General features: G+C 39.6%; 1 protein-coding gene across 15 annotated transcripts in view; it reads right to left on the reverse strand.

The window, feature by feature from the left end:
* cadpsa (Ca2+-dependent activator protein for secretion a) overlaps positions 1–16,095 on the reverse strand; it is a 573,081-nt gene that overhangs the window by 251,194 nt on the left and 305,792 nt on the right. For all 15 annotated transcript variants that reach the window (XM_072582448.1, XM_072582444.1, XM_072582443.1 and 12 more), the window contains exon 8: positions 7,256–7,395. In XM_072582448.1, the coding sequence (XP_072438549.1) occupies positions 7,256–7,395 (140 nt within the window). The remainder of the gene's footprint in view (positions 1–7,255; positions 7,396–16,095) is intronic.

Consider the following 16,095-nt stretch of genomic DNA (forward strand, 5'->3'; position numbering starts at 1 on the left):
CAGCAGGTCAGGCAACATCCGAGGAGCAGGAGAGTCAACATTTCGGGCATAATCCCTTCATCAGGAATCACTAGTGTACAATTCCCAATGAAGGGCTTATGCCTGAAATGTTGACTCTCCTGCTCCTCGAATGCTGCCTGACTAGCTGTGCTTTTCTGACTCATTTCAGAGGGCAGTTAAGGGACAATCACATTACTACATGCCTGGAGTCGCATGTAGACAAAACCAGGTAAAAATGGCAGTTAGCCCTCTCTGAAGAACATAAGTAAACCAGACAGGTTTTCAACAATAACAGACAATGGTCATTATTGGACTTCCTTTTAATTTTGTATTATTTAAATTCAAATTCTACCATCTGCCATAGCCATATTCAAGCCCTGTTTCCAGAGAATTACCTGTATTTATGGATTGGTAATCTGGCAACAGTACTGTTACAACATCATCTCCCATATCAAAACCTTGGTGGTTAATAATGACCATAAAATGAATAGGACTGGCCAAATAAATACAGTGGCTATGAGAACAGGTCTGAGGCGAACTAACTTTTAGCAAGTAACTCGCCTCTTGACTCCCCAAAGCCTATCCACTATATACAAGGTACACGTCAGGAGTGTGATGGAATATTCCTCACTGGCCTGGATAAGTGCAGCGCCAACAATACTCAAGAAGCTTGACATCACCCAGGACAAAGCAGTCTGATTTATTAGCATGAAATCTTTAAACATCCACTCCATTCATGACTGACTTACAATGGCAGTAATGTGTACCATGTACAATATGCAATGCAGAAATTCACCAAGGTTACTTCGACAGCAACTTCCCAACTCTTCAACATTCCAATCTAGGAGGACAAGGGCAGCTGAAACATGGGAACAGTACCACCTGTAAGTTTGTTTCCAAGCAACTCTCAACCTGACTTGCAAATATATTGCTATTGCTTCACTATCGTTAGGTGAGAATCCAGAATATCTCCCTAACAGCATCATGGGTGTAACTAGATCAATTGAACTGCTGCAGTTCAGGAAGGCAGCTCCCCATGACCTTGTTAAGGGAAATAATTGCTGGCCCAGCCAATGACACTGACTAAAAACCATGGATTCATCTGAACTGAATTGAAAAAGATGTTCTTCTGAAAGGAAGTAAAAAAAAAAATCAGTATTAACTACTTCACCATGAACTGTCCAATGTATATTCAAATATGGCACTATTTTGTTAAATGCTAAAGAGACTAATATTGCAACGGAAAAACCAAATGCTGAAACTTTGGGCCAAATCTTATAGGGCATGAGCAATATGTACAGCAGAAATGAGCGAGTTATCTGGTGAGGTGCATCTTGACATGAAGATCATTTTGCACTATTTTTTACATTTTCACAAATGATATGGTGGGATTCTCACTGAGAAGTGGTAAATTGCTAATTCATAGTGGTTGACACTTGTTAAAGTTCTTGCTGATAGTTCAACTTGCTTCATTAATATTCTGTTTGTGATCTTACCAAACTCAATCAATAAATGAAGCATCAGGAAAACTTGACTCACCACTCTGTCTAAATGATTATCACATTGGACAGCAGGAACCAACATCTCACCGCATGATCCTTGGGTACTGGCATCTGATATGTGCCAGTTTCTATGAAATCTGATGGCCCATTTATGATTCACTTACACTTCCATGCTATACTGGCAACTATCATTGTAATGCTGCAGCCAGGACACTGTATGCTCAGGGACACACATCTAGCTCGGAGATTGGACCAGGCTGTGTCTCAGGGTTCTTCACTTGCTGTCACAGAATCCCTGCCTTGCACTGTATGACTTTTTATACTTTGTGCCCTTAGCCAGAGATACCAGGCTGACATTACTATTGTCTTACTGTACCATTTAGCAAAGATACAAAGCCAGGAAACTTGTTGTAGTGGGTCTCAGTCAGGTCTACGGGGATAAGATTTGAGCAAGGGATCCTGGCACAATAACGGCAGCCTTCAATTAGGGGCAGTCTGTATAGGATCCTCTCATCATAAAGGGTGAGGAGCCAAATAAGGGGCAGGACACTGCATTGACTCTTTCTGCCTTACTGTGGACTGCTTCATTCCTGGAAAGAGAAAGGGACAGCTATTACAGAAAATGAAAGTGGGTGGTACAGTTGTTACAGTAGGTGAAGGTGGCCGAAGGGAAGGAGTAGGCAGCAAAGATGACATGCAGTGTTAGTGATGTTAGTGGTTGAAGTGGATGAGGGCAAGTAGGGAACATGTTGCAGTCCATCATGAGCACTGTAGAGCATGAGCCTTGGTGGGAGGTGGCTACAATAGCAGTGTTAGAGTGAATGTGAGGTTTCAGAGAGAAAGCAATGGGACTTATGCTGGAAGATTTGAGGATGTTGACCTTCTTACTACACTGCATTCCTCCAAATGGCTGAGATTGCTTTAACTCGGTTGGCAATTTTGGACCAGGGTGGCATGGTCAGATGTCATTGAGTCATAGACATGTACAGCACGGAAACAGACCCTTCGGTCCAACTCATCCATACTGATCAGATATCCCAACCCAATCTAGTCCCATCTGCCAGCACCTGGCCCATATCCCTCCAAACCCTTCCAATTCATATACACATTCAGATGTCTTTTATATGTTGTAACTGTACTAGTCTCCAACACTTCCTCTGGCAGCTCATCCCATACACGTACCACCCTCTGAGTGAAGTTGTTGCCCCTTAGGTCTCTTTTATATCTTTCCCCCTCACCCTAAACCTATGCCCTATAATTCTGGACTCTCCCACCCCAGGAAAAATACTTTGTCTATTTATCCTATGCATGCCCCTCATGATTTTATGAACCTCTATAACGTCACCCTTCAACCTCCGACGCTCCAGGGAAAACAGCCCTAACATATTCAACCTCTCCCTTTATCTCAAATCCTCCAACTCTGGCAACATTCTTGTAAGTCTTTTCTGAACCCTTTCAAGTGTCACAACATCTTTTTCATAGGAAGGAGACCAGAATTCCATGCAATATTCCATCAGTGGCCTAACCAATGTACTGAACAGCCGCAGCATGACCTCCCAACTCAATACTCTGACCAATAAAAGGAAAGCATACCAAAATGTCTTCTTCACTATCCTATATACCTGTGACTCCACTTTCAAGGAACAATGAACCTGCACTCCAAGGTCTCTTTGTTCAGCAACACTCCCTAGGACTTTACCATTAAGCGTATATGTCCTGCTAAGATTTGCTTTCCCAAAATTCAGCACCTTGCATTTATCCAAATTAAACTCCATCTGCCACTGCTCAGCCCATTGGCCCATTTGATCAATATCCCATTGTAATCTGAGGTAACCCTCATCACGGTCACTACACCTCCAATCTTGGTGTCATCAGCAAACTTATTACCTGTACCTCTTATGCTCATATCTAAATTATTTAAATAAATGATGAAAAGTAGTGGACCCAGCACCCATCCTTGTGGCACTCCACTGATCACAGGCCTCCAGTGTGAAAAACAACCCTCCACCACCACCCTCTGCCTTCTAACTTTGAGCCAGTTCTGTATCCAAATGGTGAGTTCTCCCTGTATTCCATGAGATCTAACCTTGCTAACCAGTCTCCCATGGGGAGCCTTGTCGAACACCTGACTAAAGTCCATATAGATCACATCTACCAAAGTTGTTCTTACCAACTTTCTTAAACAGTGGCACCACATTAGCCAACCTCTAGTCTTCCGGCACTTCACCTGTGACTATCGATAATACAAATATCGCAGCAAGAGGCCCAGCAATCACTTCCCTAGCTTCCCACAGAATTCTAGGGTACACCTGATCAAGTCATGGAGATTTATCCACTTTTATGCGTTTCAAGACATCCAGCACTTCCTCCTCTGTAATATGGACATTTTTCAAGATGTCACCACCTATTTCCCTACATTCTATAATCTTCCATTTCCTTTTTGTGGCCTCCACTGACAGATCTGGGGTATACGTACTTCCTGCCTGTGCACCTCGCTGTCCAGAAGGAGCTCTAGGTGGCTGCCCACAAAGTGGGGTACCTGATATCCCCTGTGACTGCCAAGTCCAGGGCAAATGTCAGGAATTGTGTAGGGCATCTCCAGACTGACAATACTTGTCCTGGTGCATAATGGCTCGATGCCAAGGATGCTGATCAATTCTCTCAAAATCAGTGGGGAGCAAATGATTCCTGGTATGGTGCATAAGGTGGGGTAGCAATCAGGCACAATACATATTATAGAAATGGGAATGGCAATTAATACAAAGAGTTTGGTAAGATTTAGTGAGAAAACTGACTTGGTCTAATGGTGAGAATAAAATCGACGTGACTTGCACTTGGCCACAAAGCTGTTAAGATTCAACCCCTTGTGTCATTCAGCATGAGCATGCTGCATGATATACGTGTGTACATAGACATGAAAATTATTCAACGTTGAAACACAGCTAATAAAGGTGCAAAACGCCTGAACAGAAGTCCAACAGTTTGGAACACTTCAAAAGAAGCCTCCAAAAGCCTTCAATTTATTGCTGCATGTCTCTGCTCTCCAGATGGCCACCCATTGTAGCAATGACTCTTTGAACAAAAGGTTGAATAACCAATCTGGCAATGTGGCATTCTGCCTCAAGCTATTCTTTTTTAGCAATGGAACAACACAACTTTACCAGAACCCAGCAATCCTGTAATAGCTGCCAGCGTTTGCTAAACCAACTGCCAACTTTAATCCTTCTCTAGTATGCCATACGTTAGACACTGGGAATGCCATCTCCACCAATTTGCAGCTCTGCTGATGCAGCTAACACTTGCTGAGCAATGGTGCAAGCAACATTCTGCCAGAATCTCATTATCCTTCCTTAAATACAAAATTTGTCACTCTAAGTGACATTTTGTGAATGGCAAAATGCAATAAGAAGTCTGTCAGAGCTCATTTGGCAGATACCAAGAGTTGTGTTACCATATTGCAGAAGCGATACGGACCAACATAAAGTGGGAGACAAACCAAGGGTGAGATCTATGGGCAAATTAGAAAGCAGTAATCATTCACTTATGTTGCTGGGTTTCTCAACTAACCTAAAGTAAACTCAGATTAAATACCCATTTGTGGTCAAAGTGAGTAAAAGTTTCCTGCACACATGCTGGAATATTCCCTTGTTCTGTTAGAACTATTTCTGGATGCAATATAAGCAAGCAACCTGAAGGTAGCGAATATCTGAGGAATGGATTCCTGTTGAAATAAATAGAGAAGGGGAGCACAAGGTAAAGGTGTTGGAACACCTTGGAAAATAAGGAGGTGAGCTGAAACACCACCCAAAGTATAATGCTGCAATTTTTTGTAAAGTTACTATCATCTGAAATGTTAACTCTGTTCATTTCTTTACAGAAACGGCCAGATACAAGTTTTTCTAACAGTTTCTATTTTATTTTATACTACATAGGACATGACCAACCTGGACATATATAAACACAATTTCAAACATTGTATAATCTGTTTGAAGGTCTTTGAAATGATATTACCTAGCACGGTTTTTCCTGTGAATGCCTTTGCCTGATTGGTGTGTATGATACAAACATACTAATGATAGTGAAGTATAATGGGATGGTTTACTTTAAATTAAATAAAATAGATTCAGTGCACTGATCCAATAAATATAAATTCCCTTGGGATTGATGTGACTCAAGTTCATTTTTTTTTGCACATAACTAACCTGAAAAATAAGCATTTGATGGTGTCTTTATGACAAAATCATGCTAATCTAGTGAAATACTCAAGAGTGAGATAATGCAGCCTTCTAGACACAATTCATTTTACTATTTCTTTGCAATTATAATTCTTCTTTCATATATTTTCTCAATTTGCTAAGGTGAATTCTTCTTACTAAAGCTATTCATTTACTCTTCAGCCAAGTCTCAGTGCTCGATGCTCACTCTTTTCATGGTTCCTTGCCATCCCTTAGCTAGCTTCCCATTTGCGTACATTCCAAAGTCTGTGAAGTATGTCTACAATGACCCAGTTATTCATATACTCATTCATATTTTGTTCATGTGCTGTTCAATGTGTCGATCGTTTAATCAGATAAATGTTTATTTGCAAATTCTTTTGTTTTCTCATTATAAGAACTAGATTTCTACCCAACTCCTGTCCATTAAAATGCCTAGTATCATTGTAAAAAACATTTAATTATTTTGTCTTTGAACAAATGGTGAATAAGTTTTGGCAGTCTTCTTATTGGCTGCCATGAACCAGCACCAAGACCCGAAACAGTCACAACCCCAATAACATTTCAAAAAGTTAAAAAAATTATTTGCTGAAAGGTTTGAGCAGGTTTTACTTTTTTGTAACTACCGCAGTGCTTCTTTTTATTAGTTGAGGAATCTTGTTGCTGATAAAGTGCTTCCATCATTAGAACATCAAAAGATCGGCTTCTTAAAGGGACCAAAATAATCCTAAGATTTACCAAGTGGATGGCTCATTTGTCCTAGAAGAGATCAGGTTCAATAAAGCATATAAGTGCAAGTTAAATCAGAGGGTGCTCAGAGATCTTAGCACCATTTGTGGAGCAGAACCCTGCCTTGCACGGTTTTTACATTAATGTCACCCAAGACGGACAGGAATAGAGCATGTATGAGTGTTTTGTGTCACGTTACAGATAGTTAACATTTCCATCTATCTATTGGAATCTTACTCTCAGTCTACTTAAGTTGAATGCACTTAACATTGCCTTTTTGAAGTAAGTTAGTCTATGATTAGGTTAAATATCAAATGTTATAATACAATGGTTCCAAAACAAAGTAATTGCTCTGGCTTATAATGGCATATTGACAACTGCATTATCCATTGCTACAAAGTAGCAGTGAAATGAAATAGTTTCCAGTAATAGGTCAAATTCTGCATTCTGGTCAGGCCTTAGTTTGGCTAGGATGAGCCAGTAGTTAATTGATAACCAAGTAACATAGGATGACTTCAAAGCCAAATGGAATGTTGGCGATAAATCCTAGAATTTTAAATACGGAAACATTATTTCTATACGCTGATATTTAGTGCAATACTTAAAAACTATAAACATCATTCCACTTGTAACTGTGACACAGAGCAATATCAAATCTGTAATTATTTAAAACAAATGAATTGATTGAGGTAATATGTATTTGTAAATGACTCAAGAGATCAGATATGATAGACATGTGTCATCTGCCCTTTGTGGTATTATTCCATTTAATTTATTTTAAGTGATGTAATTTAAGGACTGCATACTCACCCACAGTGCTTCATATTCTGTGGTTTGTCCATTCGAACTGCCAATTTAATTTTCAGGTCCTGATCAATGCTGTTTTTTGAAACAATCATTTTATGCAGTTCAGCTGATTTTGGGCTATTAGGTGTAGGATGTAAGACAACCTGGAAAAGAACACATAATCAATAGTATTTCACTGACTGGTGCAGACTAAATACAAACTGGATTATAGTCATTGGAAAACATAACTGAAATTTCTTTGCCAGAAAAATAAGTTGCAAATGGAAAATTAGTAGTATTCAAATTTAGCTAAAAGTGTCACAGCTGAAGAATAGTGTGTCACTCTTCCTTGGAATCTAAGAGCTCTACTTAAGTAAAGTAGTGTGATGTGATTTGTGTGATTAAGAAATTGGAACAGTAGCAAAGCTGGGGTATTCATCAATAAGAATTAAGTGATGGAAACATTTCAGTAAGATGCAGTGACAATCAACCATGCAGAATGCAAGTGAAAGGAAATGTGGTAGCTAAAGTAACTCTGTTTAATTTTATTTTCATAATTTGGGCTCATTTATGTTCAATTGTGAAACTAACTGTACACAATTTTCAACTGTTCCTCCATCATTCCTTCCTCAACTATTTGTTGATGTCTGTAAATTGGATTTCCATCATATTTACTGGTGTCTCTCTGTGTTGTTCTTGTGCTTCTGTTTATAAGTTAAATATCAGTCTATTGTGCAGCCAATATCAGCAAACTCGTCATAATCTCTGCCTCTCTGCTCATTTCTGCTATGTCCATTTGGCCCATGATTAGAATATTGGTTTGCCTGTTACTGATTTGCCTGTCTAACCATTATTAGAGTATTTGCCTGTTACAACTGTCCATTACCATTGATGCGGTCAGAACATTATTGCTAATACTGCTGGAGCCAAAGTTCCTGTGGTGAGTGGGATCAAATGTCTATCCATGGCGTGCCTAGAGTTAAAAGCTGAAATGAATGAAAATTCTGTGACACTGGAGTTGATATCAAATCCTAGCAAGGGAAGGAGGAGGATGGATGGCAGTGAGGGGTGACAGTGAGTCTTTCATGCTCTCTCCTGAACTCTGTTAGAGATTTTGGGGCAGAGTTTCAATTGTTCCTTAGGCACTGCTGAGATTTCTGTCCATTTTCTGTTCTTTTGGCCAGCAGGAGATACACCTGCTGAGAACAGGTATCGTTCTGTACCAGACCAAGAAATGTTTTATATGAGCAGGAAATCAATCACCTTCAAAGAGAACGTTCTGATTTCACTTTGGGCAAAATTTGAAAATTTCTTTTTGCTTAAAAAGGGTATCTGCTTCCCCGTTTGTTTTCCGATCAGATATCTTTAAATGCTAACTGCTTATGGACTTTGCCAGCATTTACAACAGAAAGGTATATCACCACATGGATATTATTCATCACTGGGCAGAACAGTCATTATCTCAACTCTTCCTGAGTTCATCTGTTGCTAATACTCTCAATCATGCCTTTTTGTTACATTTAGATTTCATTATTTCAACACACTCCTGACCAACTTGCCATGTTCTACACTCTGTAAAGTTGTCATCATGCAAGACTCTGCTGTCCATGTTGTGTTTGCATCGAGTCCCATTCATTCAACAATACAACAATTCACTCAGGCTCCATTAATAGCACTTTCCAAGCTCATGAATGCTACCACCTCGACAGACAAGGTAGATTGTGATGTCCCTGTACCCCAAAGACTGCAGCTACTTAGGAAGGCAGCTCACCACCACCTTCACCAGAGCAACTAGAGATGGGCAATAAAAGTTGGCCTAGCCAACCATGTTCACTTTCCATAGGCAAATAGCAAAAGAAAAACCATGCTCATAATTGGCTCACAGTATAAGCATCACCTAGATTTTCAAATCTGTCCTTTGGCCTGTGGCCTCGCTATGTCTGCAACCCCAAAACTGAGATAACTACATTCTTCAACTTGTAACCTCCTGAAGGATCCCTCATTTTAGATGCATATTGAAAACCGTATCTTCAGCTCCCAAGATCCTAAAATCTGCAATTCCTACCCTTAACGTCCTCACTTCTCTTCTTTGACATGCACTTTATTGCCCACTTCTTTGACCAAGCTTTCAATTAGCTACCCTAATATCTTCTTGTGTGGCTTGGTGTCATATTATATTTGATAATGCTCCTGTGAAGTACCTTGGTTGTTTTATTACTTAAAGGCATTTTATAAATACCAGTCATCATTATAGATTCTCCATAGTGATCAAAATTTTCTCTTTCTATTTTGTTTTCTTTTTTCTTGATTCCTTTATGGGATGTGGGCATCAAAGCAAAGGCTAACATTTGTTGCCCATCTCTAACAGCCTGTGAACTGAGTGGTTCACCCTAGATATTTCAAAGGAATTTTAAGGGTCAGTCCCATTGCTGTGGATCTGGCATCATTTGCAGGCCAGTCCAGGGAAGGATGGCAGATTTCCTTCCCTACAGGACATTAATGACAATCTTCAATAGTTTACAATCACCAAGATTAAGACTAACTTTTATTTCCAGGTTTTAATATTGAATTTAAATTACACCAGTTGCTGCAGTGAACCGAAATTACTAGAATATTAACCTGGCCCTCTGGATTGCTAGTTCAGTGTCATTACCACTATGCCACTGCCTGCCCAGCACTTTTAATTAATACTTTACACTTCCACTGTCTAATGTAAATGGCTGACTTAACTGTTCTGATATAGATGGCAGTCTTGATTTACAAAAAACATTTACTTATAAAGACATTATATTGGTTGTCAATGGGATAAGGGCCATATTCTCCCAGGCAGGTGTCCAAAGGGTGCACTTAACTGTGCTTCCAGAGGTAAACAGGATATCCTGGAATTTTGGATCCTGTATGCAGACGTCTATTGTCATTACATTTTTAACTTTATCTAATCAGTGCCTCAGATTCTGAAATCACACTGTGAGTTAACAGTTATAAATAATTAACATGCTCTACAATTTTCTTCTGCTTATTAATGGGACTAAGTCGATAATCTTTTCCAATTATTGATATCTCTATTGGGTATTGGGAGTTTTTTCCTTCAGCTCTATTGGTATCCTACTTTATGACAGCAACTACACTTCAAAAGTATGTATTCAGATATAAAGCACTTTGGGGCATCCAAACATCATTGAAAAGTGTTGTATAAATTTAAGATTTATTCTTTCTATATTTGTGGCTTAATGTGTTCTAACTCGCACCAAAGCAGATTCACCCATCACCTTTGAGTTGACCGATGTATGCTGTCCTTGGATGAACTACACCTGGACTGTAACATTTTCTTCCTTATTTACAAATCCCTTGGTGGCATTGCCCTCCTCTCTAGTTCCTCTAGCCCTACATCCATCCAAAGTATCTGTACTCCTCTATCCTGAGCTCTCGAGAATCTTAAGCTCTAATCGCTTCACTATTGGTGGCTTTGTCTTCAGCAGTCTAGGCTTGACCATTGCAATTCCCTCCTACACCTCTGTACTTCTCTTTTTTTTTCCTTTTAAGACACTCTTTAAATCTCTGACTTAATAGCTCATGTTCTTGGTAATAGATTTTGTTCCAGAAACACCTTGAAGCACCTTGCAATATTTTATGTTAAAGACATGATGAAAGTTTGAAGTAGGAACAGGAGGCTATTTGGCTCACTGAACCTGCTTTGTTATTTGATATGATCATATCTGATCCAGTTGTGACAAACCCCTTCGAATCTTGTCAGCCAAGCATCTCTCAAATTGAATCTCCTTTGGCCTCTGTGGCTTATTTCTCTACTACAATTATAGCAGTGCCTATGTCTATGAGGGAAATGTATTGTATTAACTCCTCTCTTACAACTGTACTGTTGTCACTGTTAAAGGGGTCTTTGCATTTTATCGATACATCACTGAACTCAGCGCTAATTAATTATGTTATTGACATCTGTATTCTAGATCTACCGGGGTGTCTGCCTGTTGTTGCTGTATATCATTTGCTCTGTGACTGTTGACTTATTACTGTATCTCTGCAGCTTTCACAGTGATAAGGAGTTTATGCCTGAGGTTGAAGGCTCCTCCTCATGTTACTGGGTGGCTCTTCCAGCGACTGGGTGGCTGCATCTATTATCTTTGCATCCTGCATGTGGCTAATTAGTTACTGATTCTGAAATAACAAAACATCTGCAGTCAGACAATTCATCAGTGATTATATAATCACTATAATACAACTCCTTCTGATTGCAAATCATTATTATGTATGCAAGACTGGTCTTTTTAACTGGTGTTTTAAATATGCATACAAGAAAGATACATCATCTAAACATTACTCATTGAAAGAGTTGAAGCTGAAAGGGTTAAATACAGATACAGTTAGAAGTGCTTGTAGTAAGATAAATGCAAGTAGATGACAAATAGTCAGTCCAGAGAGTAATTGATAGGGAGATGGGTACAGCTCAGGAGCACATTTAGCAAAAGGAAGGAAAGTCTTGGGTGGATACAAATAATGTCTGATCTATGTACCATGGGGAATGAGTATGAGTAAATTAACATGTGGTCAGCATTAATCAGATGAAGTATTTGGCATGTATCCTGAAATGTATAAAAACTGAAAACTTGTAGATTTTTGCAGAGCCTAGTCTTAACCGATTAGGTTGACCCTCTTGTGTTCACTTGAATAAATGATCTGAACCTTTGGCTGAGCGACCTGCTGGTTTATCAAGTTGAACGACAGCATTCTCATCAGATGGAGCAATTGTTAATTAAATTATCTCTGTACTTGTTAACACATTTGCTGTTTCAAATACAACTCACTGGTTAGATTTAAAGTAGTGCATTGTGCCCAATTCTGGGCAGCACACATTTAGGAGAGCTTGGCTAGGGAGCAGTTTAGTTACATAAGACTGACACCAAGGCTTAGACCAGAGAAGCTGAGGTTGGTTTGCAGAAAACAGAAAATTTAAAAAGAAGGCTTTTGATAGAGTAGTCAGAAAGAATCTGTTTCCACCAGTAGAATGAACTGTAAACAGAAGACACATTTCAATAATTGGTAAAAAACGCTAGAGGTGATGAGTGGAATTTATTTTACTTGGCACGTTGTTATGATCTGGAACTTGTTGCTTGAAAGCAAGATAAAATTTGACTCAATTAGCAATTTTCAACAAGGCAAAGAGAGAAATAAAAAATGCATTGCTATGAAACAAGAGCAGGGGAGTAAGCCTAATTGGACAGCTCTGTCAGAGTGTTAGCGCAGACACAACAGGCTGAATGGTCATAGAGTCATAGACTTACACAGCATGGAAACAGACCCTTCTGTCCAACTTGTCTGCACTAAACAGGTATCCTCAACTGATCCAGTCCCATTTGCCTCTCAACCCTTCCTATTCATATACCCATCCAGAAGCCTTTTAAATGCTGTAATTATGCCCATCTCCACCACAAGTTGCCCCTTAAGTCTCTTTTATATCTTTCCCCTCTCACCTTAAACCTACTCCCTCTAGCTTTGGATTCTCTTACCCTTGGAAAAATACCTTGACTATTCACCCTGTCTATGCCCTTGTGGTTTTACAAACCTCCGTAAAATCATCCCTCAGCCGCTGACACTCCAGGGAAAATAGACCCAGCTTCTCTCTATAGCTCAAACCCTCCAATTCTGGCAACATCCTTGTAAATCTTTGTGAACCCTTTCAACTTGAACAACATCTTTCCTACAGCAGGGAGACCAGAGCTGAATGCAGTATTCCAAAAGCGGCCTAATCAATGTCCTGTAGAGCTGCAACATGACCTCCTAACTCCTACACTCAATGCACTGACCAATGAAGGCAAGCATACCAAACGCCTTCTTCACAAATTTGTTTATCTGCAACTCCACATTCAAGGAACTACGCACTTGCACCCCTAGGTCCTTTTGTTTGGCAACATACCCCAGGGCCCTACCATTAACTGTATAAGTCCTGTCCTGATTTGCCTTACTAAAATGCAATACCTCACATTCATCTAAATTAAAGTCCATCTGCCACTCCTCAGTCCACTGGCCATCTGATCCAGGTCCCAGAGACCATCTCCTTCACAGTCTGCTGCACCACCAATTTTGGTGTCATCTGCAAACCTACTAACCATATCTCCAATATTCATATCCAAATCACTTATAAAAATGATGAAAAGCAGTGGACCCAGCACCGATCCTTATGGTACACCACTGGTCAGAGGCCTTCAGTACGAAAGACAACCCTCCAACAATGCCTTCTGTCTTCTACCTTCAAGCCAATTTTGTATTCAATTGGCTAGCTCCCTCTATATTCCATGTGATAAACTTGCTAACTAGTTTATCATACAGAGCCTTGTTGAATACCTTGCTAACGTCCATAGAGACAATGTCTACCACTCTGCCTTCATCAATTTTCTTTGTCACTTCTTCAAAAATTCAATGAAGTTAGACACGATTTCCCTCACACAAAGCCAAGATGACTCTCCCTAATCAGTCCTCGCTTTTCCAAATGCATGTAAATCCAGTCCCTAAGAATCCCCTCCAATAACTTACCTAGCACTGACGTCAGGCTCACCAGTCTCTAGTTCCCTGGATTTACCTTACCACCTTTCTTAAACTATCGCACCATATTAACCAACCTCCAGTCTTTCAGCATGTCATGTGTGGCCACTGATGATACAAATATCTCAGCAAGGGACCCAACAATCTCTTCACTAGCTCTCCAAACTTGGAGAAATAAACAATGACAGCTTCAAAAGTGTCCATTTTGCTTAGGTGGTGGTGCTGGACATTTCAAAATGCATAAAGGTGGATCAATCCCAGGACCTGATCAGGCATATCCCAGAAACTTGTGGGAAGTCTCCTTCTGAGTTGTAGAATTCTGAGATGTCAGTTTAAATACTGACTAACTTGATGTGCATGAGCATTTCTTTTTAAACAATATTTACTGATTTTCCACATCATAGTTGTAGTCACTAATTTACAGAATCACAGAAGTGCTACAGGGCAAAAAGAGGCCTACCCCAGCTCATTAAAAGAGCATCATTCCCTCGTGCTAATCTCTGATTTCCCCATACCCATGCATATTATTTTTATCCAAATGATCATTTATCTAATGCCCGCTTGAATTCCTCAATTGAACCTGTCTCCACCACACTTCCAGGCAGTGCATTCCACACCCTAACAACTTACTGAATGAAAAAAAAAGTTTCCTCACTTCACCCTTGCAATTTTTTGCATAGGTGCAAAATGTAAGTCCACGCCCTCTTGATCCTTTCAAAAGTGGAACCAGCTTCTCAGAATCTAGTCAATCCAGTCTGCTCAAATTCCTCCTGAATTTTCCCTATTCTTCTGTTTGTCTTCTACCTTGCTGATTTTTCTTTACTTTTATTGTTCTTTTGTTAGCCTCACATGTGTTCTTTTGTTCCTATCTGAAATAGGTAGCACTTTTAGGGTACATTGGAAATCACAAGTAGACCTTCCTAAATACTTAGGATATCATTTCACTATCACTTGCAGTTTTTGTTCTGTTTTTAGTAATATTATGAATTTTTAATATGTGAATACGTAATATTCTAAATGATTGCTACTTGCCAACTAGATTAAGCGGAACATATTAAAATGAAGAAACATTCTTCACATCATGCTCGCAGTTCCCACTGAATAAGAAGAAAAGGAAATGGGGCAGGATTTGTCACTGGGGTAGCCAACTTTCAAACCTGTTTGCGGTGCACTTGCATGTAATTAGAATTTAATAGTTCTCCTTTTGGCAACGCTAAATGTACAACCCTACATTCAGAGAAAAATCTCATAAATGCATAAGGTCCCGATAGTGTAACATAAATAGGGACTTCCTTGATTTTCTCATCCAATTATAGGTTTGTTGGCTCTTGTTAAACTCACCAGGGAAAACCAGCAGCAATCAAGGTATGACCAGATGAAGGTTAAGCCGTTAATTTTATTAAAAAGCATTGTGTTACTTTGGGAGCTTATCCAATCCCCAAAAAGGTAAACTTGATACTTCATTGATTTAGGTTTCTTTCTCCACTCCTTGCCATCATCTCTGCAAATCCCCTAAGTAATTGCCTGACTATATCAGGGTCTGTTCCCATGATTCCTTGGTGATACTCTCTTGTTGCAGTCGTTTGCATTCCCACAAACCAGGAAAGTTTATGTCTGTGAGTGGGTGGAAGACTCAACATCACTCCAAAGTTTCTGGGGCTTAAACTGATTCCAGCCTTATTCTCGGGCAGCTTCAATCTTGCCCCCAAGTTGAAATTAAGCCTTTTGTTTTTTTGTGGCATATTTGCTTCGCCGATTTTAGAAATTCTAAAAGCTGCTACTTGTGTTCTATAATTGTTATTTGTGATTCATAGCGCAATGCTTTATCTGAAAACCTTGGGATCAACTGTTTTGTGGAAGAAGGATATTTTCATGTTTAAAGATACACTTACTTTACTCTCTGTGATCTTTTATTAATTATCCCAAAATTAAAATATTCATTTAACTTTCAAACTCATTGTCCCTTGTCTAATGGGGAATAGGTTCACATTATCTTTAGGAAAAATCAGGTTGTATCTTGAAATTACTACAGAGGGCCAGTGTCCCATCGCCAAGTCACCCTGTATTTACTAACGCACAATATACTGGCTGTGGCCAGCCAGCTCAGAGTCAGTGCTCAACTGAGAGGATTTCAATCTCCTGGTGATATTGGTCAGTTGAGGCTTTTCTAATTGGGGTTGTTAACCTGGGCCAATCAAGAACCACGTAGTTAACAAAGTCCACCTGGTTCCAATCACTACATCCCTCCCCTCCGAAGCCTGGGGATATAGGCGTGGTCTTTCACTTGTAATTTCTATTCTGATACTTTC

Source organism: Chiloscyllium punctatum, chromosome 12 (genome assembly GCF_047496795.1).
Source record: "Chiloscyllium punctatum isolate Juve2018m chromosome 12, sChiPun1.3, whole genome shotgun sequence".
Lineage (NCBI taxonomy): Eukaryota > Metazoa > Chordata > Chondrichthyes > Orectolobiformes > Hemiscylliidae > Chiloscyllium > Chiloscyllium punctatum.